Source organism: Lagenorhynchus albirostris, chromosome 9 (genome assembly GCF_949774975.1).
Source record: "Lagenorhynchus albirostris chromosome 9, mLagAlb1.1, whole genome shotgun sequence".
In the NCBI taxonomy this organism is placed as follows: domain Eukaryota; kingdom Metazoa; phylum Chordata; class Mammalia; order Artiodactyla; family Delphinidae; genus Lagenorhynchus; species Lagenorhynchus albirostris.
In genome coordinates, this window is record NC_083103.1 from 7,556,925 (window position 1) to 7,579,991 (window position 23,067).

The 23,067-nt window shown below is 58.0% G+C and overlaps 1 protein-coding gene across 12 annotated transcripts; it reads left to right on the plus strand.

Annotated features, from left to right (window-relative positions):
• Positions 1-26: 26 nt before the first annotated feature.
• RASGRP2 (RAS guanyl releasing protein 2) lies at positions 27-16,450 on the plus strand. 12 transcript variants are annotated; one of them, XM_060158783.1, is made up of 16 exons: positions 27-448; positions 3,326-3,466; positions 4,113-4,215; positions 4,761-4,823; positions 5,151-5,282; positions 6,050-6,200; positions 6,399-6,572; positions 6,732-6,848; positions 8,599-8,880; positions 10,064-10,141; positions 10,348-10,470; positions 10,801-10,916; positions 13,983-14,124; positions 14,391-14,427; positions 15,007-15,183; positions 16,061-16,445. In XM_060158783.1, exons 2-16 carry the CDS (start codon positions 3,394-3,396, stop codon positions 16,117-16,119), a joined length of 1,827 nt encoding a protein of 608 aa, XP_060014766.1. In that variant the 5' UTR covers positions 27-448; positions 3,326-3,393; the 3' UTR covers positions 16,120-16,445. The 12 variants fall into 12 exon arrangements, with proteins under 12 accessions (XP_060014766.1, XP_060014760.1, XP_060014767.1 ...); XM_060158777.1 differs by lacking the exon at positions 27-448 and adding an exon at positions 502-736; XM_060158784.1 differs by lacking the exon at positions 27-448 and adding an exon at positions 905-925.
• The last annotated feature ends 6,617 nt before the right edge of the window (positions 16,451-23,067 follow it).

A 23,067-nucleotide genomic window follows, 5' to 3' on the forward strand; every position in this document is an offset into this window, starting at 1 on the left:
TCAGCGGCCTGCTAGGCTGGCCGGGGGCGTGGCATCCGCCCGGGTGGGGCCCACCCGGGCCGGGAGCTGGGACTTAGGCCGAGGCCTCCAGGACTACTGAAGATCCATGCGGTTGGGGGCCAGACTCAAAAGGGGGAGGAGCCTCTGGGTGGTTGGCGGCTTCTTGACTCCGCCCCTAACCCCGCCCCACTGCGGCGTTTAAGGGTCTCTCAGCAGGTGGCTGCGCTAGGTCCAAAGTAAGGAGAGTGTTAGGGCGGGGGACACACACAGACCGTCTAGGCTAGGCCGGTGTTGCCCCTCCTCACTTGGGGAAACTAAGGACCAGAAGGGGCCTGTTTGTAGGTCTCGTTTTACCGAGATTGAGGTGTGGGGGTGGTCCTGCCTCCGCAGCCGGGTAGCAGGGCGGGGCAAGCCTTAGAAGATTTGTTTGGGGCCCGATGGTTTCACAGTGAGTGTGTTTGAACCTGAACAGCCGGAAACGGTTACCGGCTCCCCTAGGCCCGGCTTGTGGGGACCCCAACCGCCTGCGGCTTCCCCTCCCAAGTTCCTCTCTGCCGGGGGGGGGGGCGTTGGCCAGGCCTCCAGGCTCCAGTTTTCTAGCTGCGGAGAACCCACCCGTCGCTTGCAGCTGCCCCTTTTCATCTGGCCTCATGGGGAGCCAGGCTTCCGGGGCCCCAGTCCCTCCTGTGTGAACTGGAGCTCCCTCTATCCCCAGACCTCGAGGCCCCTTCTCCAGGTAGCCGCGTTTTCATTCCTCCCTCCCCACAAGCCCCTCTCCCCCAAGTGTTCCCACCTTGTCCTAGCCCCTCCCCCAGGCTATCACAAGGACCCGCCGCGCCCACGCCCCAGATCTCTACCCAACCTGTGCCCCCCGCTGCCCGCAGGAAGACGCCCGGCCCCAGGCCGGGTTAGCCCCGTGGGAACGGTTTGTCTCGAAAACAGGAACCCGGGCCGGGGGCTGGGCGGGGCGCCCCTTCCCCACCGCAGTCTGCTTCCTGCCCCTCCCGGCTTCCTCTGCCCCACACCAGGCTGGGCGGGGGGCAGGGGGGTGTCTGTGATGGGGGGAGAGGACCGGTGGTTTAGTTCCCCCCTTCCATGTCCCGTGCGGCCTGACCTCCCCTCACCCACCCTCGGCGCGGCCCGTGGCGCAGCCCCCCCGCCCGCGGCCCTCGTCTCCCGGGCGGCGCGGCAGGGCAGGGGTTAAGCTGCCGCAGGGACCGCCGCGTGCGGGGCGAGAGGGAGCCCCCGATGGGGGAGGCGCAGCCGCCGGTGCGGAGCCGGGCGCAGGGGCGGGAGGGGAGGGGAGGGGAGGGGAGAGGAGGGGGCGGCCGCGGCGCGGGGGCGGGGCGGCGGGGAGCGGGGCCGCGGCGCGGAGAGCGGGCGGGAGCCGCAGCCGCAGCGAGGTCGGCGGGCGGGAGAGCACGGAGGTGGCGCCAGTCGGGCCGGGTGCGGGCTTCTTGCCGCGGGTCCCAAGTGTGAGTGAATGAGCGCGGGGCGGGGGGGTGCTCAGGGCAGAGGAGGCCCGGCCCCTAGGGGCCCTTGAGGGCGGCGCAGACGGGCTGGGGGCGGCGGGTGGGTTGGTGGGTGGGGAATCTGCGGCCCGGGTCAGGGCTTAGGAGGGACCTGCCGAGAGACCCGAAGCTCCCTGGACAAGCGCGGGAGGGGGCGGCAAACGGGGCGCACCCGGCTCTTCCTAGCCACGTCTCAGCGGGACCTTCCCCGGCGAAGCCCCCATTTGACAGATGAGAAAATTGAGGCTTCGAGAGACCAAGTGACTCTCAAGGTCACACAGCGAGGAAGCGGGAGGGCCGGGGGGTGATGACTCTGGGTGGCTCCTAGGAAAAGTCTACCAGAGAACTCCATAGAGGAGCCCCCCGCTCCCCCCCCGCAGCCCGGGGTAGTATGTGTAGGGGCGGGGTACCTTCTGTGGGGCAAGGCTTTGCCAGCGTCCGTGGGTACGGGATGTCAGGTCGCTGGGGCCGCAGGGCTGGCCCTAGATCGCAGATGAAGGGGGCGGGGGCGGAATGGGCGTGTGTGCATACCCACCGGGTGTGTGCATGTGTGGGAGAGTGTACATGCGTGTAGGTGCACTGCCTTGCGCGTGTGCACACGTGTGCGGATGTCGCGCTGCTGTGGCCGCGGAACTCCAGGCTGGCCTGGCTCTAGTGAGCAGCAGGGCCGGAAGCCGGCCGCTCCAACGGGTTTGCATTCTGGGGTAGAGAGCTGGGTATGTGTGTCCGAGGTTTCCTTCGTTCAGGTGTGCGAGGTCTGTGGGTGCCATTGTGTGTGAGAGAGAGAGTATGGGAGGTAATTGCCTGAGGCTCGGCTTCTTGGGAGCCTCAGGCATTCTTGCACCCCGATGTGGGTCCCTGGTCTCGGGTGTGGAATGAGTGTCTCTGCATGGGTGCGTATATTCCCGCCAGTGACTGGAGCTGCTGGTGGAGTCGTACAGGCACTCTCCACCCCGCACGGTGCTAGCGCCCCCTTCTGGGCACCCTGCTCTGTGCTCGAGTGTGGACGGCCTGTGTGTGCACTCAGTTCGACTGTGCAGTATGGGGACCTGCGTCAGGGTCTGGGGATGAAGATAGCCTGCGGAAGGTCTGAGCCGGGACCCTTGGGGCCTTCACGGAGGAGGTGGCTTGGGAGCGCGCGGTTCCCAGGCTCAGGCTTCCCGCTGACGCCTCCGGGCCGCAGTGGGCTCCCCGCTCCGCCCTCTCCGCCCCCCCCCCGCCCCAGGAATGTTCCTCTCCGCTCCAGCCTGCCTCCCCAATGGCAGGCCCCTGGGGGCTGCCACAGCCCCGCCTTCCTTTCCGGGGAGCCCAGGAGGGGGCGACGCGGGCAGGACGCCTGGGTTCCTCCCCCCTCTCATCCCAGGGAGAAATTCCTCCGAGGTCCCCTCAGGCTCTGGGTTCCCAAAATAACCCTGCGGGGGAAGGGAGGCTGTGAAGGGAGGGAAGCGGGAGGGGCGCAGAACTGAGCTGCGGGGTGCTGCAGGTGCCTCTGGGGAGAGGACGTGAGGAGAAGAGGGCCTGCGGGGAGGGGGGCTGGGACACTAACCAGCCCCGCGAGTTCTGGCTCGTCCCTATCCCCGGGGAGTCCCTCAGCCCTCCCACGACTCCAAGGGTGGGCCGGAAGCTTCTTGGTCAGTTCGTTTCCCAACTGGTGGGTTGCAACATCCCGGGCCAGTTAACCCCAGGAGTGGCCGCGGCGGACGACTCCACCCCTGCCCAGCAGGGGGCGTGCCTGCCCCGCCCCATTTCTGTCCGCGGGGCCGCGCCCCTGGCCCGCGCCTCCGCTGACTCCGGCTCTGTCTCTCCCGGGACAGGGGTCAGGTCCGAGCCCCGTGGAGGCTCTCGGAGCGCAGCTTGGCCCAGCCTACCCGCGCCGGAGGCCATGGCGGGCACCCTGGACCTGGACAAGGGCTGCACGGTGGAGGAGCTGCTCCGTGGTTGCATTGAAGCCTTCGGTGAGTGGCACGGGAGGACACGCCCAGCCTGAGACCAGCCGGGAGCCTGAACCCTGACCCCTGCCTCCCAGGGCAGACCTCTGCCCAACTCGCATCCTGCAGCCTCTTTGGCGAAAGTCTCCTCTTCATCCCGGGGTAGAGAGATCCACACGGTGCAGAAAGAGAAAAGGTTTCCCTTCCCTAGTATACCAGCGTTGAAGGGAGGAGCGACGGGGTCCCCAGACTCTGACCCACGAGGACCGTTATCTGTCTCCCCGGGGGATCCGGAGGAACTCGCTGTTGCGGCCTGGAAGCTGTTTCCGGCTGATGGGGGGTGGCTTATCTGGTGAAGGGGTGCCCCTTCCCCAGGCACTCAGGAAATGACCTCTGGATTCTTGACCCCGCGGAACCCGTCTCCTTCCGCCCCAGCTGGTTCCCCTCCAGACTACAGGCCCGACTCAGACGCTCCTCTCCTCTAGTTCCTCGGATCCTGCCTTATCCCTCTTCCACCCTACCTTTACTTTATAATCTGCCTCCTGGTTTCGGAGCCCCGGGAAAGCCGGAGGCGGCCGGGAGCCAGAAACCCGGCAGGCTGCGGGGTAGGGTTTAGGGACCGAAGCTGCGGGACGTAGGGTCAACCCGCTTCTCCTTGACCCCTCGGAGTTAGATGACTCCGGGAAGGTGCGGGACCCGCAGCTGGTGCGCATGTTCCTCATGATGCACCCCTGGTACATCCCTTCCTCTCAGCTGGCGGCAAAACTGCTGTACGTATATCCTTCGCCGGCCTCGCCAAGGGCCCTGCAGTCCGCATCCATAAGGGAGCCCCGCTGCCCAGCGGGGGCAGAGGATGGGCTTCGCTCCTAGAGCGTGGGCCACTCCCACATCACAGAATTCAGGATTGGCCCAGGCTGCAGCTAGGGCCTAAGCTCCACCCCTTTCCTCCCCTTAGACCTAAGGCCCCGTCCCCGGGTCTCTCCCCAGCCTAGGCCTTGCTCTGTCCTCCCCACAGCCTAGGACCTGTTCCTACTCCCAGCGCAGGTCCTGCCTCTTGCTTCTCTCCCAGAACCCAGGTCCTGCTCTCAGCCTCTCCCAGAATCTGGCCCCCATTCCATCCAGGCACCCTCCCAAAGCTCACACCTCACCTCTGCTTTCAGCCCCTTTCCAGAGCTTGGGCCCTGCCCGCCCCAGACCCCACCCCTAGAATTTCTCCTAGAACCAGGCCCTGCCCTCAGCCTCCCCCAAGAACTCGGGTTCCCTCCCCCGCCTCCTGTTCTCGAGTAAGTCTCCATGCTTGCTTTCCTTAACTCTGCTTCACCTACCAACAATCCCGGAAGGACGACTCCAGTTCGCTTCAGGTGAAAACATGCCATCTGGTCAGGTGAGTCTTCCTCTTGGGGCTCTGTCCCCTCCTCTCCTCCCTTATCTCAGGCTTCAGACTGGCCTGAAGGAGTGGAAATAGCTCGTTCTGGAAGCTGGTCATGTGGGTTTGAACCTGGCTCTGTCCATGGTGGTTGTGCTGCCGCAGGCTTGCCCCTTCCTGGTCCTGGCCCGGTCCCTGTTTTCTGATCTGCCCAGTGCGGGTAGGGAAGGAAAGAGCTGGGCAAGGGGAACCACAGTTCGAGGCTCTTTCCCCCTCTCTGGGGAACTACAGTCCTAGGGGATGGTGGGGGAAGGGCTGCCTTGGGTGACTCTGAACCTCCACCAGGTACTGGATCTCAGCATTCCCAGCAGAGTTTGATTTGAATCCTGAGCTCGCTGAGCAGATCAAGGAGCTGAAGGCTCTGCTAGACCAAGAAGGGAACCGCCGGCACAGCAGCCTCATCAACATCGAGAGCGTGTGCGTGGGGGGAGCTCGGAGGGCTGGGCAGGGCACTCAGCATCCTACACCATCTGCACTTAATAAATGTTTGTCGAATTGAATGGGTGAGGGTCATGTCACTCTTGCTTAAAAACCTTCTATGGCTTCCTATCGTCTTCAAAATGCCTCGGCTGGGGATTAAGGCCTTTCATAGTCTCAGGCCAGCTTGCCATTCCTGCCTCATCTTCCACAGCCCACCACCCCATACCAGGCACCTCATGCTGCAGCTGCACGGGTCCACTCACCATTCTGCAGCTCCTGCATCCTTTCCCACCATGGCACTTTGCTCATGTCCCCTTGCCTCCTCCTCCGTGTTATCAAAACTTAGCACAAGTGTGGAGTGTCTGTGGACTCTTTCAGGGCAGAATTTGTCGTTCCTGCCTCTGTTCCTCCATGACACTTCGTGCAGACCTCTGCCCAAAGACCTCCACACTTGTGCCACGCTATTTCGTGATTGTTTGTTTCTGTGTCTGTCTCCCTCAGTAGACTGTGAGCTCCTCGGGGGCAGGAACCGTGTCTTGCTCATCTCTGTACCCCCAGCGCCTAGCACAGTGCCTGGCACAGAGTAGGTCTTCCATAAATCTGTGTTGAGTGTGTGATGAGGGGGAGATTGCAGGAGGTGCTGGGACTGGGGACATTCGTGCTCTGCACAGTGTCTCGCGGTCAGCGTGAGTGGCATGAGTGTAGGGCCATGAGGGGTGGGGCATCTCCAGCAAAGGACTCACTGCCCCGCCCCACTCCCCCAGCCCCACCTACAAGTGGAATCGGCAGGTGACCCAGAGGAACCCTGTGGAACAGAAAAAGCGCAAGATGTCCCTGTTGTTTGACCACCTGGACCCCATGGAGCTGGCAGCACATCTCACCTACTTGGAATATTGCTCCTTTTGCAAGATCCTGGTGCGGCCCAATGGCCTTCAGTCAGGGAGCGGGTGTGGGCTGGGGAGGGGGTGCCAGGAGGGGCAGGGTCTCTGGGATAGGTGGGGTCACAGGGTGGGTCTGGGGTTTCAATGTAACCACCAAAGGGCCGCTGGAGGATGAGGAGCGGCCATTGGTGAGGGGAGGGGCCGCAGGGTGCTGAGGCCACTGTGCCTGCAGTTCCAGGACTATCACAGTTTTGTGACTCACGGCTGCACCGTGGACAACCCTGTCCTGGAGCGATTCATCTCCCTCTTCAACAGTGTCTCGCAGTGGGTGCAACTCATGATTCTCAGCAAGCCCACAGCCCCGCAGCGGGCCCTGGTCATCACACACTTCGTCCACGTTGCAGAGGTGCCTGCTCCTCCCCTTCCCCCCAACCTCCCAAATTGCCAGTAGGGCTGAGTCCCTCCTTTCCCCTAACCCACTGCCAGGTCTTCTCCAGAAAAGCTGAGCCAAATTCTGGGCCCACTCAGTGACTCACTGCCTCATCTCTCTCCATTTATTCCCCAGAAACTCCTGGAGCTGCAGAATTTCAACACGTTGATGGCGGTGGTCGGGGGCCTGAGCCACAGCTCCATCTCCCGCCTCAAGGAGACCCACAGCCACGTGAGCCCAGAGACCATCAAGGTGCTTGAGACTCGGGGGGTCAGGGGAATGGCCTGGTCAGCCTTCCCAGGGCTGGCCTCGCTGAGAACTCCCAGCAGTGCTGGGGGCTGGGCACTCCCTCTTCATTTGATAAATGAGGAAACTGAGTCTGGGGGTTAAATCCTTTTCCAGTTGCACAGTGAAAGCAGCAGAGTGGAGTCTCACAGGTCTGCCGAACTTCAAAGCTCGTGCTTTACTCTTCCCCTGCTTATTTTATTTTATTTTATTTTATTTGGTCGTGCCGCACACATGTGGGATCTTAGTTCCCTGACCAGGGATCAAACCCGTGCCCCCTGCAGTGGAAGCACCGAGTCTTAACCACGGGACCACCAGGGAAGTCCCTATTTTATTTTAAAAAACATAACTGGTGACATACATATAGAAAAGTCTATAGAACATAGGTACAGTTAAAAAAAATTAGAAAACGCCTGTGTAACTACCACTCAGGTCAAGAAGTAGAACACTGCCAGCCCCCGAAGCTCTCAGCGCCTTAGCGCATAACTCCGTCCTCGTCAGAGGCAAACAATGTCATAACATTCCTAAGGATGATGACCTTGCTTTTCTTTCTTTCTTTTTAAAAATTTTAATTTATTTATTCATTCATTTATTTTGGCCATACTGCGCGGCATGTGGGATCTTAGTCCCCAAACCCGTGCTCCCTGCAGTGAAAGCTCAGAATCCTAACCACTGGACCACCAGGGAGTTCCTGACCTTGTTTTTCTTGATAGCTTTACCACCTGTGCATGCATCCCAAAAGCATGTGCGTTTCTTGTTGCCTGTTTTTGAACCACCTATGAATGGAATTGTGTTGTATACGTGATTTTACTTCTTGCTTCTTTCATTCTTACATTCTGTTATGTGGAGCAATTGTTCATTCACGTCCGTTACCGTATGATGTTTTAGTCCACCCCGATTTGTGTATCTCCTCTACTATTGAACATTTGGGGTTTTTCCAGTTTGGGCTGTTACGAATGATACCACTAAGAATATTCTTCGAAAGCATCATCCTGTGCTGCTCTGCCTCCCTGATCCTCAGTTTCCTCTCCTGTGAAATGTTTTTTTAAAAAATTATTTATTTATTTATTTTCTTTATGTTTTTGGCTGTGTCGGGTCTTAGCTGCGGCACGTGGGGTCTTCATTGAAGCTTGCGGGATCTTTTGTTGTGGCGTGGGCTCTTCATTGTGGCGTGCGGGCTTCTCTCTAGTTGTGGCGCACAGGTTCCAGAGTGCTGGGCTCTGTAGTTTGCGGCGCGCAGGCTCTCTTGTTGAGGCACGCGAGCTCAGTAGTTGCGGCACGGGGGCCTAGATGCCTCGCGGCATGTGGGATCTTAGCTCCCTGACCAAGGATCAAACCCATGTCCCCTGCATTGGAAGGCGGGTTCTTTACCACTGGACCACCAGGGAAGTCCCCTCTTCTGTTAAATGTTGAGATAATCTGTGCCCAGGCCTGGTGTAGAGGTGTGGTATTTGGTAGTGGGTGTCCCTTTGAACTCGTGACCTATGAATTCTGATTCCCAGGGGCTAAGGGAGCCAGTGTTGGGGGATAGTGAGGGAGGCTTTTGACCTTTCACCCATCCCTGACCCTGACTCCACATCCTCTCCCACATTTCCAGGGCTGGGCAGGGGAAGGAGAGCTGAGCTTGAGATATGTGATGTGTATGTGATGTGTGTGTGTGTGTGTGTGTGTGTGTGTGTGTGTGTGTGTGTGTGACCCTCTGCCCTTTGTCCCCCAGCTCTGGGAAGGTCTGACAGAACTAGTGACGGCCACTGGCAACTATGGCAACTACCGGCGCCGGCTGGCAGCCTGCGTGGGTTTCCGCTTCCCCATCTTGGGTGTGCACCTCAAGGACCTGGTGGCCCTGCAGCTGGCGCTGCCTGACTGGCTGGACCCCACCCGGACCCGACTTAATGGGGCCAAGATGAAGCAGCTCTTCAGCATCCTGGAGGAGCTGGCCATGGTGACCAGCCTTCAGCCCCCAGTGCAAGCCAACCCCGACCTGCTGAGCCTGCTGACGGTGAGGGGCCAGGCAGCAGGGTCGACAGCTGCACCTGGTCCTGCAGGCTCGGCCTTGGGTTCTCAGTTATGATCGAAGAACTGACACCCAGCCTGGGCCCCAAGGCTGGGGTGAACTTGGAGAAGGGTTCTAGGCTCCAGATGGGGCTGTGGGCCCCTGAGGCTGGCATGTGGACTTGAGGCTGGGCCTGGGCCCTGGGTTGAGTTCCTAGCAGTGGGCTGTGTTCAAGGTTTGGGGTCAAACTCTGGATTCTGGGTGTAGGGGTGGCTTTTATTTTATTTTTTTAATTTTTAGTTTTTGGCTGTGCTTCGTGGCTTGTGGGATCTTAGTTCCCTGACCAGGGATGGAACCCGCACCCTCGGCAGTGAAAGGGCCGAGTCCTAACCCCGGACCGCCAGGGAGTTCCCCAGGGGCGGCTTTTAAACATGGCCCTGAGCTCTGAGTTTCTGGGCTTGGTCTTGGACTTGGTTTTGAGCCCTAGCGTAGGAGTTGGGTTCTAGTCCAGATCTGGACTAGGTTCTAATCGTTGGGCTGGGGCTTAGGTTTTAAGGCTTGGTGTGAAGTCTTACCTGTTTCTAGGTTCCGGACTGAGATGGGGATTGGAATCTGAGCTGGAGTCTGGTGGCTGGGCGGGGTTCTATGTTGGGGGGGAATCTCAGGAGTCTGGTGGCTGGGCGGGGTTCTATGTTGGGGGGGAATCTCAGGAGTCTGGTGGCTGGGCAGGGTTCTATGTTGGGGGGGAATCTCAGGAGTCTGGTGGCTGGGCGGGGTTCTATGTTGGGGGGAAATCTCAGGAGTCTGGTGTCTGGGCGGGGTTAATCTGAGCTGGAGTCTGGTGGCTGGGCGGGGTTAATCTGAGCTGGAGTCTGGTGGCTGGGCGGGGTTCTATGTTGGGGGGAATCTCAGAGCTCTCAGCTGGGCTGCGACCTGGAGTCTCGGCTGAGATCTTGACAGTGCCTTGTGTTCAAGGTTTGGGGCCGAGATACAGGTTCTGGTCTGTGTGCTAGGCTGGCGTGTGGTTGCTGGGATGTGTCCTAAGCTGGCCTTCGTCCTGAGTCTAGCTTCTGGGCCAGGCTCGGGGCTGGACTGCGACCTCTAGGTGGACCTGTGGGTCTGAGTTCTGGGCAGTGGGCTCCTGAGAGCAGCGGAGGCCAGTGGGCGTGATCAGACCTGTATGTCCCAGGTGTCTCTGGATCAGTATCAGACAGAGGATGAGCTCTACCAGCTGTCCCTGCAGCGGGAACCGCGCTCCAAGTCCTCGGTGAGGGACGGAATCACTGCGTACCCACTCGGCCCATCCTCTTCCTCCCCCACCTCTGCCCTCCTGGGAGTTCCAAGATTAGAGGCTACCTCACCCATCCTGCTCGTTGGGCAGGCTTCCTTGTCCCCAGGGCTTGCCCTCTCTCCTCCACTGGGCCCTGGGCTTCCTCACCTCTGGCCCTCTCTCAGCCTCGACCATTCCCACAGCCAACCAGCCCCACCAGCTGCACGCCGCCTCCCCGGCCCCCGGTGCTGGAGGAGTGGACCTCAGCGGCCAAACCCAAGCTGGATCAGGCACTCATGGTGGAGCACATTGAGAAGATGGTGGAGGTGAGACTCCGTGGCAGCCAGCTCTGGAGTCTGCGGGGTGGGGGGACAGGTCCGTAGTGGTCAATCAAGGCTAGTTTTGCCAGGGCACTGCCCTGGGAGCCACCACCAGTGCCAGGTTCAAGGGCCAACACTCAGTCTCCAGAAGGCACGGGGTGCAGCTGATAGGTGGGGTTGGGATGGGGGTACGGAGAAGGGAGGTGGTGGGGGAGCCAGACAGCTGCAAACGGCTGAGACGCCCGCCCTTCATCACTAGGACTGGGAATGTGGGCAGGGTGGGGCTAATGCTCCTTTTATCCTCCCCTCCCCCATGTGTCCCTCTGTGTACTCCAGTCTGTGTTCCGGAACTTCGATGTCGATGGGGACGGCCACATCTCACAGGAGGAGTTCCAGATCATCCGTGGGAACTTTCCTTACCTCAGCGCCTTTGGGGACTTCGACCAGAACCAGTGAGGAGGCCTGGGGGCAGGGGGAGAGGGAAAGCAGACTCACTTCCCCTTGGGTTTTAGTTTCCTCCCGTGCAAGATGAGGACATTGAACCAGATGATCTTGAGGGAGGAAGCCACCCATGTGGGGAGGGGCTCTTATTTTCGGGGAGGCTTCCAGCTGCAGAGGCACAGGGTTACCTCACTTATTCAGACCGAAGAGGGGGTGGGGGGACTCCACCTGAATCTTGCAAAGACGGTGGCCTGGGGACTGTTGCTACATAAATGCCATTTTATTTGTGGAACTCACAGCTGGCAAAAAGTGTGGGCACGTTGAACTCCTGGGTAGCCTGTCTTAATGAATAGATAAGAAAGGCCTGCAATTAGCAGCACCCACTTGCTTATCAACAATTCACAATTCACATGCTGACAATTTGGACAAACAGCTGGTTCTCTGGAGTAGGTTAAACATGCAACCATGTTCGCACCCTGGCTTTGCTGAGCGGACAAAATGCCAATCAAAATTTATAGTCCATCCCAGGTCGATTTACTTTTCAATGTTATCCATATTTCAAAAAGCTGGGTTTTTTCCCATATTATAAAAATGCATGGTTAAAAAAAAATCCAGGTAGTAAAATAGATTTCTAGTGAGCAAAGTGTATAAGGTAAGAAGTGAAAATTCCCTCCCTCCTTTCCCACTCAGAGGTTGTCATTAGTAACTATGTTAGTAACATTACTGGTGTGGCAATGCCTGTATCTTTCCAGTCTTTTTTTCATGCGTGTTGCAAATTGTTAGAGAATTTGTCTGTGTCTGTTTCATAGACAAACAGGATGATGGTATAAATCTAGTTCCGCCAGTGGCGTTCATTGTAGTTGCTTTGTTTCTCCTCCCAGCGTTGGGAACAAATAGTTGAAAACAGAGTTTTCTCTGAGTTGAAAACAGTTCCCTGTCACCTCCCTGCGTTAGGGTGGAGTTTTTCCAGGCCACGTTTTTAGGGAGGGTGCAGCCCTTGGAGACCTTCAAGGTGTCAGCTTCATGCAGGCGTCTCAGCCTTAACTCCCCACCTCCTGCAGGCCCCAGGCAGGTATCGAAATCCAGCACCCGGCTCCTGGGGCAGCCACAGCTCACTGAATCAATTCGAAGATCTCTCTTTGTTTCTGAAACTTGGGGGATTCCGTTTCTTACAAACTCACCTATGCATTTAAAGCAATTTTTGATATATTTTAAGCAGCATCTGGGTATTTGTGGCAGTAGGGTTTTCAGGGTGTTTTGTTTTTGTTTTTAAATCACTGTCTTGACAGAACTGCATGCTTTGTGTTTTTTTACTTTTGTTTTCCACTTAAACCCTCATCATGGACATCTTTCCAGGCCGATTCATGCAGAACTACCTCATTCTTTAGAACAGCTGCAGAGTATTACACTGTGTGGCTGGGCCATCATTTGCCTCACCATTCTCCTGCTGATGGACACGTAGACTGTTCCCAGTTTTTCGCTATTAATATCCACCATGCTACCGTGAACATCTTTGTACCCATGCACTCAGGCCACTATTTTTGTAGGAGAAATTCCTAGAAGTGGGATAATTGGATCAAAAGATATGCACATTCTAAACTAGAAGAGAGACTGCCAAGGTGCCCTCAGGCAAGGTTGTGCCGGCTTGCACCCGCATCGGCAGTGAACGAGTGCCCATTTCCCAGCTTCCTTGCCAACAGTGGATGCTATAATAAGCTTTACAATTTTGCCAGTCTAATTGGCAAATGGCGTCTTGGTTAAATTTGCATTTCTTTAATACTAGTGGGGGTAGGAGATCTTCATATGTTTACTGGCCACTTCTATTTCTTCTGTAAATTGCCTGTTCATGTCCTTTGTCCATTATTCCACTGGGTTTGTGAGTCTTTTTCTCATTGATTTCTAGAATCTCTGTTAATGGATATTAACCCTTGGTGTTGAATATGTTTGCAAATATTTTCTCCCAGTCTGTCATTTATGTTGTCCTTTTCCATATAAAATTTTTTAAAAATGTGTGCTCAATATGTCAGTCTTTTCCTTTATGGCTTCTCGGATTTGTGTTATGCGTAGAAAGGCCTTCATCCCCTCAAGATTACAAAATTCTTCCCTTATACCTTTTCAGATACTTTGAAATTCTTATGTTTTACATTAGTGTTCTGAATTCAGTGGGAATTAAGTTTTCATGAACAGTGTGAGATAGGAGCCTAGGTTTACATATTTTCATAAACCATCAGTCGTCCCAATGTACCACTGATTTGAAGGACAACCTGGATCACGTAAATACAATGGGCAGGCGTTTCCGACAAGGGCCACCCCTGGTGGAAATAGCTCCCAGTGACCCAGCATCTATTAACCATTACAGACGCTGTTGTCAATGTTCCATGTGCACTATCTCATTTAAGCCTTACCCAAAGGCCTCTGAGGTGTAGGAACTATCATCGTCCCCATTTATAGAAGAGGAAACCGAGGGATGGGGCTTGAAGTCACACAGAGAAGAAGTAGAGCCCAAATTTGAACTGAGTTCTGTCCATCTCCAGAGCACGTGCTCACTCTTTCCCTAAAATATGTGAATGGATGAAAAACAAGGGCTCCATGGGGAAGCCCTGGATTACCTTTCTGGCAGGATTATGCAAGAGTGAGACAGGTGCAGCTTTTCCCAATCTTACCTGGTCCCCAAACTCATCAGAGATCTCTTAATTCTCGGGGCTCCGGACTGGTGTTCCACAGAGCTCACTTTGGGAAACAGAAGCTGATAATCCCATGGGGAAGTGCAGAGCAATTTTAGTTTACACACCAACTCTGTGAAGTGAGCAGGGCAGGAATTATGATCCCCATTTTTCCAGGGAGGAAACCCAGGGCAATTGACTTGCCCAAGACCACACAACTAGTTAGTAACAGCTACTACATCTGCCTGACTCCAAGTCTAGTGTTCTTTCTCTTTCCTGCACCAGGGGTCCAAAATCAGGAGTCGGTGAGGACCTTTAACTTGGTAGGGGTTTTTCCCAGTGGGATGGGTTAAGCTGGTGGTGGGTGGTCCCAGGGAGGCCCCCAGAGCTGAGGCCCTCCCCCTTCCCGGACAGGGATGGCTGCATCAGCAAGGAGGAGATGGTCTCCTACTTTCTGCGCTCCAGCTCTGTGCTGGGTGGCCGCATGGGCTTCGTACACAACTTCCACGAGAGCAACTCCTTGCGCCCGGTCGCCTGCCGCCACTGCAAGGCCCTGGTGAGCCCCCGCCCAAGCCACACCCCTCCAGCACCGGCCCCGCCCCATCCACGCCCACCCTCCCTTCTGGCCCCGCCCCTGCCAGAGCCTTCTCAGCCTAGGCAAACCTTAATTCCACCTGCCTCCCCTCTTGCTGTTCTGAACAAAACCCTGAGGGGGGCCCTAAGGCTCCAGAAAGGGTCAGTCCCACTCCCTGCCCATGGAAAGGAAGTAGAGTCATCCCCTCTAAACCCCTCCCCCCTACTACGGCCCCTCCTCTATTTCAGATCCTGGGCATCTACAAGCAGGGCCTCAAATGCCGAGGTGAGATGGAGTTGCAAGGCTGCTGGGCTGAGTTTTTTGGGAAGAGTTACTATCTGGGTGAATATTCTCATTTTGGTGGGGTAATTGCCAAGGAGTGAAGTACCTTAGAGCCAAAGAGGCATGCTGATTGATGTGAAGGGGGTAGCCTTTAACAGGGCTTTTGTTGGGACTTCCCTGGCCATCCAGTGGGTAAGACTCCGTGCTTCCACTGCAGGGGGTGTGGGTTCGACCCCTGGTCTGGGAAGTAAGATCCCGCCTGCCTCGCAGTTTTGCCAAAAAAAACCCCCAGAAACCAAAAACCAAAACAAGCAAACCAAAAACCCAAAAAACAACCAACAACAAACAAACAAACAAAAACCAGGGCCTTTATTTTGGTGAGGCAGCTGCCCAGGAACAGGGAGCTTTGGAGAGGGCACAGACTGCCGAGTAGGATGAAGAGGCACTTGGAAAGGAGGCTCTTGTTTTGGTGGGGCAGCTGCTCAGGAGCAAAGGGACCTGGGGAGAGGTGCAGGCCTGTGGAATGGGGTGAAGGGTATTCTGATCAGTTGATCTGGCTGGGCTCCCCATCTGCCTCCCCAGCCTGTGGTGTTAACTGCCACAAGCAGTGCAAGGATCGTCTGTCAGTTGAGTGCCGGCGCCGGGCCCAGAGTGTGAGTCTGGAGGGGTCTGCACCCTCACCCTCACCCACACATACCCACCATCGCGCCTTCAGCTTCTCCCTGCCCCGCCCTGGCAGGCGAGGCTCCCGGCCTCCAGGTAAGAAGGGGTCTCTTTTTGTACTGGCCTGTGGAGGGAGGGAAGCAAGGCCATGGTGGCATAGTATTACTTTCTCCAGGATGGAAATTATTGCAGAGTTTGTAATTGTCTTATTTTGGTAGGGTGATGGAGAAGGGCTGGACAGGTAAGGGTGTCAGAAGGTGACCAGGGAGCCCTCAACCCTCTGAGGCTGAGGAGGACAGAGACTAATAAATAAAAAAGAGTAAACGTGAAAGAGACTTCAAGATTCAATTTGCACTCTTATTTTGTTAGGGGGATTGACAATGGGTTGGAGAGGGAGTTTTGTGAGCCATTTGCCTGTGTTTCCCTTTTTGGCTGCTTTGGAGGCTATTCTGAGAAAAGTCCCTTGCCTCCCAAAGCTCCCAGCAGCTCTCTTGGGGCCATTGGTGGTTCTAGGTCAGTTTTCTGAATGACAATTCCTCAAATGATTATTTTGCTGAGAACACTCTGAACAACCATGTTCAACTGGGGTCTAAGGCAGTTGACCACAACTGTTCAGACTGGCATAAGTCCTCAAAAATAGAGGCAGGCACAGGGCATAAGTTCTCAGATACAGAAAAGATGAAACCATTTGCATTGAGCCTTCCAGAAGTGCTGGGGTCTAAAATGTAAAACACACACAAAACTGACATTTAAGCAAACCGCACCGATAAATCTGTGGCTGCAAAAAAGCTGTGGAAAATGAAAACTTAGAAAAAGAGCCTCAAAAATTGGGCCTTTTGGTCATTCAGTGAATTGATTTTTGGTGGATGGTTCTGCTTCTGGGATGGGGCCGGGCGCCTCCAGTGATGGGGAGAAGGGCTGCTGAGGGCACAGGGACCCAGGAATTGGTCCTGTGACACCCCCCTCCCTGCAGAGATCCGAGAGGAGGAGGTTCAGACGGTGGAGGATGGCGTGTTTGACATCCACTTGTAATTGATGGTGAGCCCCCCTGCAGCCTGGGCAGAGCCTCCCCACTCAGGGCTGGGACAATGGGGGGATGGGTGGGACGGGTGCTCTGTCCAAATGGCCCAGGCCAGGTGGAATCCTGCTTTTTGGGGAGTGGGGAGGGTCTTCCTCACAACCTCTGTTTTCTTCTTCCCAGCTGTGACTGATCAAGCACTCATGCCTGCTTTGGAGAAAAGACTTGGACCAGAGCAGGGAGCCTGGGGTGCTGCGGCGGCAGGCCGGGGCTGGGGGGCGGGGTGTGAGGGTCGCATGCAGCTGAGGGCAGGGCCAGGGCTGGTGTCCCTAAGGTTGTACAGATTCTTGTGAATATTTGTGTTTTCCAGACGGAATAAAGGCCCAAGTAATTAACCTGGACTATCAGTGCCTAGAATCCTCGCGGGGGCAGAGGGCAGGGGTCCGTAAGCACAGGGACTAGAACTGTGGCGCAGAAAACTCTGTAGTCAGAGAATCTTGGGAGATCTGGAATCTCATGTGTCTGGAATCTTGGGGGGAGGTAGAATTGTGGGGGATAGAGCCTTAGAACCAGGAAACCGTGGAACAGAGAGTTTTGGGGGGAGGTCTAGAATCTCTAGGAGTCCAGAATCTTGGGGGCCTAAAACTTGAAAGTAGAATTGCTGAGCCTGGTGGTCATGTATAGCCATAGCCTTCAGCCCGCAGCTGAATTTCCCTTGCTTGACAGGTGGTCTTTCATCCTCTGCTTGTATACTTCCAGCAACGGGGAGCTCACTACAGAGAATCATGGGAGGGAGGGGGCAGCCCTGAGTGCTGGGTGTGGGGGAAGGAGCGAGGGGGGCACACTCCTTGGGCTTGCAGCCTCCTGGCCTGGCGCTGCTGCCAGCCGGAAGGACAGGGACTTCCAGAGGAAATGCATATCGATCCTGCTGTCAGCCTCTGGCAGCCTCTCCCAACCCAGCTCTTCCCTCCCGAGTTTGCAGCATGGAGGTTTTGGGGGGTCACCACTACCTGAGGAAGGCTAAGGCCACTTCAGAGGCTGGTCTTGGTGAGGAGGGTGGACTGGGGGTCTTCGAAAGGTTCTGAAGCTGAGCCAGGCTGCCCCTGGGGTGAGGAGGCTCTAGACAGCAGTCTGAGAATGGGAGCTACCTCCCCAGCTCCCCTCCCCCAAGCTGAGGCATGTCCTACAGCAACTGCAGGTTGTCCTGGGAGTGGAGGCCTGAGCACCCCAACTCCTACCTGCAAAGCACAATATCTGAGGACCTGGCAATGGCCTCAGCCCCCTCCCTCAAACTTCCTTGACCCCATGCCCATCTTTCCCTTGGAGACCCCACTCCCCCTGGCCTACTCCTCATCTGGGGTACCTCCTCCTCCCACCCTGTTACTTCTCAGCTGCAGCTCTGCCACCTGTTGGGCCCCCCAGCCCTGTCCCCCGTTGGGTCCCCCGCACTGCCCCTCCTTCTATCTTCAGCCCCCTCCCTTCCTTCCTCCTCTGGAGGCTGTAATATCCGTTTCACGATTTGGGGGCTGAGTTGCTATAACAACAGACGGCGATTGTGCTGTGAAGAGCAGCTCGCTCCCTACGCTGCCTCCATCCCTGCAGCCCGGTCGGCTGGCTCCCCTCCCTGCCACCCCCCAGCCCCAGCCTGGCCTCTTCTCAGTGTGTGTGTTTGCAGATGTGTGCCCAGGTCTGCTCCCCCTGGGACTGGGACGTGTGGCCGCCTTTTCACGGTCGCCTGTGTGAATCTGGCAGACGAGCTTCACATCGTGCGCGTGTGTGCATGTGTGTGCACAGGCATGCATACTGTATTCGCTGCATTCTTCCTCCACCGTGTGTCCTCACTGGACTGCGCACGGGAGAAGGGCCACGTTGGGTGGGTGCCTGTTGGGGGGGTGTCTTGAAGTGGTGGGTCCCACCTACATCCGGTACTCTGAAGCCTGGACCTGGGTGGGGGGAGACATCACTGTAGCTGGGGGAGGGGCAGGGAGGTGCAGCAGCTGCCAGGTGACCTTTCCTGCCCTTGATGGGCAAAGGTGGCCCAGGGAGCTGGGGGTGGGGACCAGAGACAAGTGCTCACTCTTGCATCTCTCCCTGCCCCTGCCCTCCCCCCACCCCTTCCCACACCCATCTATAAGGGTCTGAGTCACTGCGCCTGTCTGTGTGCCCATCTATGCCCTGTTGCCTGGCTGGACACGTCTCTGTGTGTGTGTGTGCGTGTGCGTGTGTGTGTGTGTGTAGCCTGCAGGGAGAGGAGCAGTGGGGGATGGGCAGGGCAGTGGGCTCTGGGGTCAGAGAGGCAATTTCACATTCACAGGCCCTGACTCAGCAGTTCCCATTCTCTGGCTCCTCTAGTGGCCTTGATGGGGCCATCCTGAGGGTCTCTCCAAGGTCAGAGTAGGCCCCCCAAGTCTAGAACCTGGCTCAGGGATCTCTCTTGCCAACCTCTAGGGTCCTACAGCCTGGGTCCCCCTCTCATCCCCTTACAGGCCGGGAGGGAGCTCTCTGGTGTGGGGGAGTGTCCCCATGCATCTACTCAGTAACTGACCACTCTGTGCAAAGTGCCTCGGAGGGCAGGAAGACCTCGTGGGCAGGTCCTCTGTGTACACCTGTTCCCCCCCAAGGCATGCATCTGCCTCAGGCACCTGTGTGCACAAGTTTGCGTATGTTCTTGAGCAAGTATATGCTTCTTGTGGGTGTTGTACCATGGGGGGGGCATTTCTGCACGTGTCCCTGTGTGTCCCCTCGGGAACGCCTATGTGCATGGATAGGTGTGCATGGCTGTGAGTATGCCTCCGAGTGCCCATACATGCATTTGTGGTCAAATGAGAGTGTTCTTGCATGTTGCCTCTGGCTAAGGACGCACCAACTACCACTGGCTGTGCAGATCACGGACCCTGCAACAGAAATCAGGGTCCTGGAGTGAGCTGGCAGAATGGTCTTTCACACACACACACACACACACACACACACACACACACACACACACACACACACACACACACACACACACACACACACACACACTGCCTCCCTCATTCAGAAGCCCAGTGTCCAACTTTGTGATACACACGCTAGGTGCCAGGTCCACCTTGGGTTGGATGAGTGAAGGGGGTCCCCTTCTTTCCAAACTCATACCCATGCATAGTGATGCAGACGCCCTCACAGGGAAGACCTTCACCCCAGCACCACATTCACTCTGAAAATTCTGGTTGAAGTGAGCTGCTGCCAGCTTCCCTTCTGTGGTCCAGGCAGTGTGTATCCACGCCCCTACCCCTCAACCTACTCCTATCCCAGTCCAGAGTTCCAGGCAGGACTGGAAATCAGGCTTCAAACTCTGGGATTCCCATGAGGCAGGGTTGGGAAACCCCAAGCCCCTAGGTCTACCCCGCCCCCATCTCTGCCTTTCCCTCCCCCACCGCGCCTCTGTCCTTTTCCCAGGAAAGAGCCCTCCTCAGTTCTAGGGGCGGTCAGGGGGCCTTTGGGCAGTGGGAGGCGGAAGCCAGGCAAGGGCTGGAAAGGGCCCCCAGCAGCCCGCGTCCCTAGGCTCCGGGCAGCCCGGGCCCGCTCCAAGGCGTTGCCAGCAGAGGGCGCTGCGGCCCGGGCCCCCGCACAGGACCTGCTCCTTCGGGCCCCCAAGTCTGGGCCCACAGCCTCCCCTTCGGCTCGCCCCAGCCCTGGGCGCTGCCACCTGGGCCCGCGGGCCGGGGGATGCGGGATCCCAGGGCGAGAAGCTAGGGCGCCTGGGTTTCCGGAAAAGTCACTGGGGTTGGGTTGGGGGTCTGCCTGGTTGGGGGCCCAGGCGCCAGGGTTAAGGACCTCGAGAAGCGGGGAAGAACTCGGAGGCCGGGAGGCTGGGACGCCTGGGTTCCTCGCGGGGCGTGGGCCTGTGGAGCAGCGGGACTGGCGGCTTCTGCGCCTTCGCATTGGCTGCGCAGCTCGTCCGTTAGCGCAGCGTGATCCAATGCTCGCGTCCGGGGGGCGGAAACTGGTGCTGATGCTGCCGTCAGTCGGTGTTGCAGGGATGCGGCGGCGGGAGCAGCCGCCCTGACGCGCGGAGCATCCTTCTCCGAGCGGCACCGCGGCGGGGCGGGCGGACCGGCAGGCGGGCGGGGACGCGGCGGGGAGCGAGAGAGGCGCGAGGCGGCAGACAACACTGGCCCTGGTTCTGCCACCCGCCGGAGACGGGGCGGCCCTGGGGTTCTGATCCCCACCCTCCTGCTCCTGGCGCCCCCAGAACCAGGTACGGGGGGGTGCTGCGGCGGAGACGGACGGGGGGGGCGAGAGCCGATTGGGGGAGGGCAACGATTGGAGGGGCGGGGGAGGCAAGAAGGGCGGATTGGGGGGCGGGGGCGCTGGCGCGCTGAGAGGGCTGGCTGGGTGACAGCGAGGCGGCTAAACGGCTTGGGGGGTTGGGGGTCGGAGGCTCCCTGTGGAAGGGGCACTGGCACTGAGCTGGGGTGAATGGAGGGGGGTGGGAGGGCTGGTCGTTGAGGGGAAGGAATGGGGCGAGAAGGAGGGGCATCCGGAAGGCTTGTGAGGGAGGCTCTGAAGGGGGGTCCCCAGCCTACACCCCAAGGGCTGGAAGCAGTGCCCGTCCAGAGGGGATGAGGAGCCCGTTGTGCCCTGAAGGGTCTGCAGGGGAGAAACCAGCGAGGAACTGGCCTTCCTAGGAAAAGCAGAGGGGGCTGGAGAGGGGAAAGGAGAGAAGTGGAAAGGCAGGGAGCAGGGCCAGGCCAAGGGCTCCATGCTGGGGGGCACCGCGGAGGACCAGGCTTTACTGGGGGATGGGAGCCAAGGGGAGAGGAGGTTATGGGGAGGGAGCAGAGGGGAAGGCGCCCAGGTGCTAGAGACAGAGATGGGCATGTGTTGGTGGAGAGCCGGGAAAGATGGGGGGCCCGAGGGAGAGGAGCAGAAGCTTGCGGGGGAAGGTTGGAGGTGATGAGAGAGGGAGACTGGGAAATCAGTAGGAGGGGGCTGTGCTGGGGTGGGAACACGCTGGGGGTGGTGACAAGGTTATGGTCAGAGAGTGCTGCAGGGAGGGGAAGCTGCAGGGCCCGGGGCTTGCTCCCCTGCCCCCAAAGAGGAGGAGAACATTCCTCATGTCCCAGCCTCCTCCCCAGCTGAAGGAGCCATCTGCCCTGGGTCCTCTGGGTTGGGGTATGGGGCCCTGAAGCCTTGATGGGTCCTTAGAGGAAAAAATTGGCTGTGGGCAGCTGTTATCTTCTTTACTCTCAGCCCCCACCGGAGTCCTGGGTGAAGGCATTCGGTGCCTCATTGAACCAGCAAGGCTGGGAGGGGGCTCTTTCTTGGTGCCTGGAGGTGAAGGGGGAAGCTGTCCAGACCTGGAGTGATGAAATCAATCTTAGGGTGTGGGTCTTGGGTCTCCAGTCCTCTTGGCTGCCTTGGGGCTTCCATACACTTCTGGTTTTTTATGTGTTGGGGGATGGGGTCAGGTGGGCGAGAACCTCCCATTCATTCCCACCCCTCCCTCTTGTCCACCTTCCCAGTGTCTGGGTATTCCTTTTGGGGCAGGGTAGACTTCAGGGCTTTGCATTCTCTATCTTTCGCCGGAGAAGTAGACAGAGAGAAGGAAGACAGAGGAAGAAAGAGAGGAGGGAGGTCGGCTGATCTGTTAACCGTAAAGCCTCCTGTTTTGTGGGTGCTTTGGCCACTCAGGTCCCTAACTCCTTCTGCCTCCAGGGATGCCTCCAGGGACGCTGGCATCTGAGACTCGGCTGGATCTTTCTAGGGGCAGGGGAGAAGGGTCAGGCTCGGGGGTTCCTTCACTCCTGCTAGAGGAGGTGTTCTCAGATCCATCCTGTCCTCATACCCACAGGGTGGGCGGGACTGACCGACAGGCAGAGGCCGGCCATCAGAGGATGGCTGGGGAGTTCTCTCCAGGAGCTGGGGCCTCTGCTGGCTTCTCAGCCTGGGCTGAATCCACACTATGGGTTCCTGAGAGGAGGGGGCTGGGTTCCAGAGGGACTGTGGGGGACCTCTTTCCCCTCCCAGGCCCTCAGTCTCTATCCAGGTCCAGCTGCTCCCTCCCGCCCACCCTTGCCAGTGACACAGACAACCTGACACTGATACATATGCTCAGTGGCACCCGCCCAGACACACACCTACACAGGCACACACACCTGCGTACACAATACACCTCCCGGCTGCACACCGCCTACACGCCCCGCCCAGAGACTGCCACCTCACTGCCTGCCTCAGAGACCTCCCCAAGGCGCCCTGCTCTCCTGTACGTGACACGCTCATGGCCCCTACCTGCCCCCAGAGCCCCAACACTGCAGTGTCAGCCCACACCCTCAGGTGCACACAGCCCCCCATGCAACCATTCACCTCCCCAGATTCACACAGCCATCTCAGGCACATCTGTATGCTTGCAACATACCTTCACTCCCCGGGACACACCCTCTCCTCCTAGCTGCATCCCACCCCCATCATTAAGCACCACGTTCCCTTCTTGGTCCTGAGCTCTTTGCCCCAGGCTTTGATGTGCACGACCACAGCCCCTCCGGGTCTGGCCCAGCACTCAGCCACACCTGCCGTCCTCAGAACCTTCCCGTTTCTAGGCGCTCCACCCCCCAGCACTAATCCTACACTCACACCCTGCCTGGTGCCGGAGCCATGCTGTCCATTTATTCCCAGCCCTCATGGGGACACCCCAACCCACAGTGCGAGCCCACGCCACCCACCCTGCTCCTCCGTCTGCTGGGGTGGCTCCCGGCCTGGCCCCGTCCACACCGGTGGGCTATGGCTCTCAGAGACTCATTCAACAAATAATCTGGCATCTGCATGACACCTTGCTGATCCTTGATCCTTACAAAGCTGTCTCTGCTGCTGTCACGCTGGAGTGGGGTGAGAGTGAGGCCGCCTGGGCTCAGCTCTGCCCCTCTGTGAGCCTCAGTTTCCTCATCTGTAAAATGGGGTTTCCCATACCTACCTCATGGGGT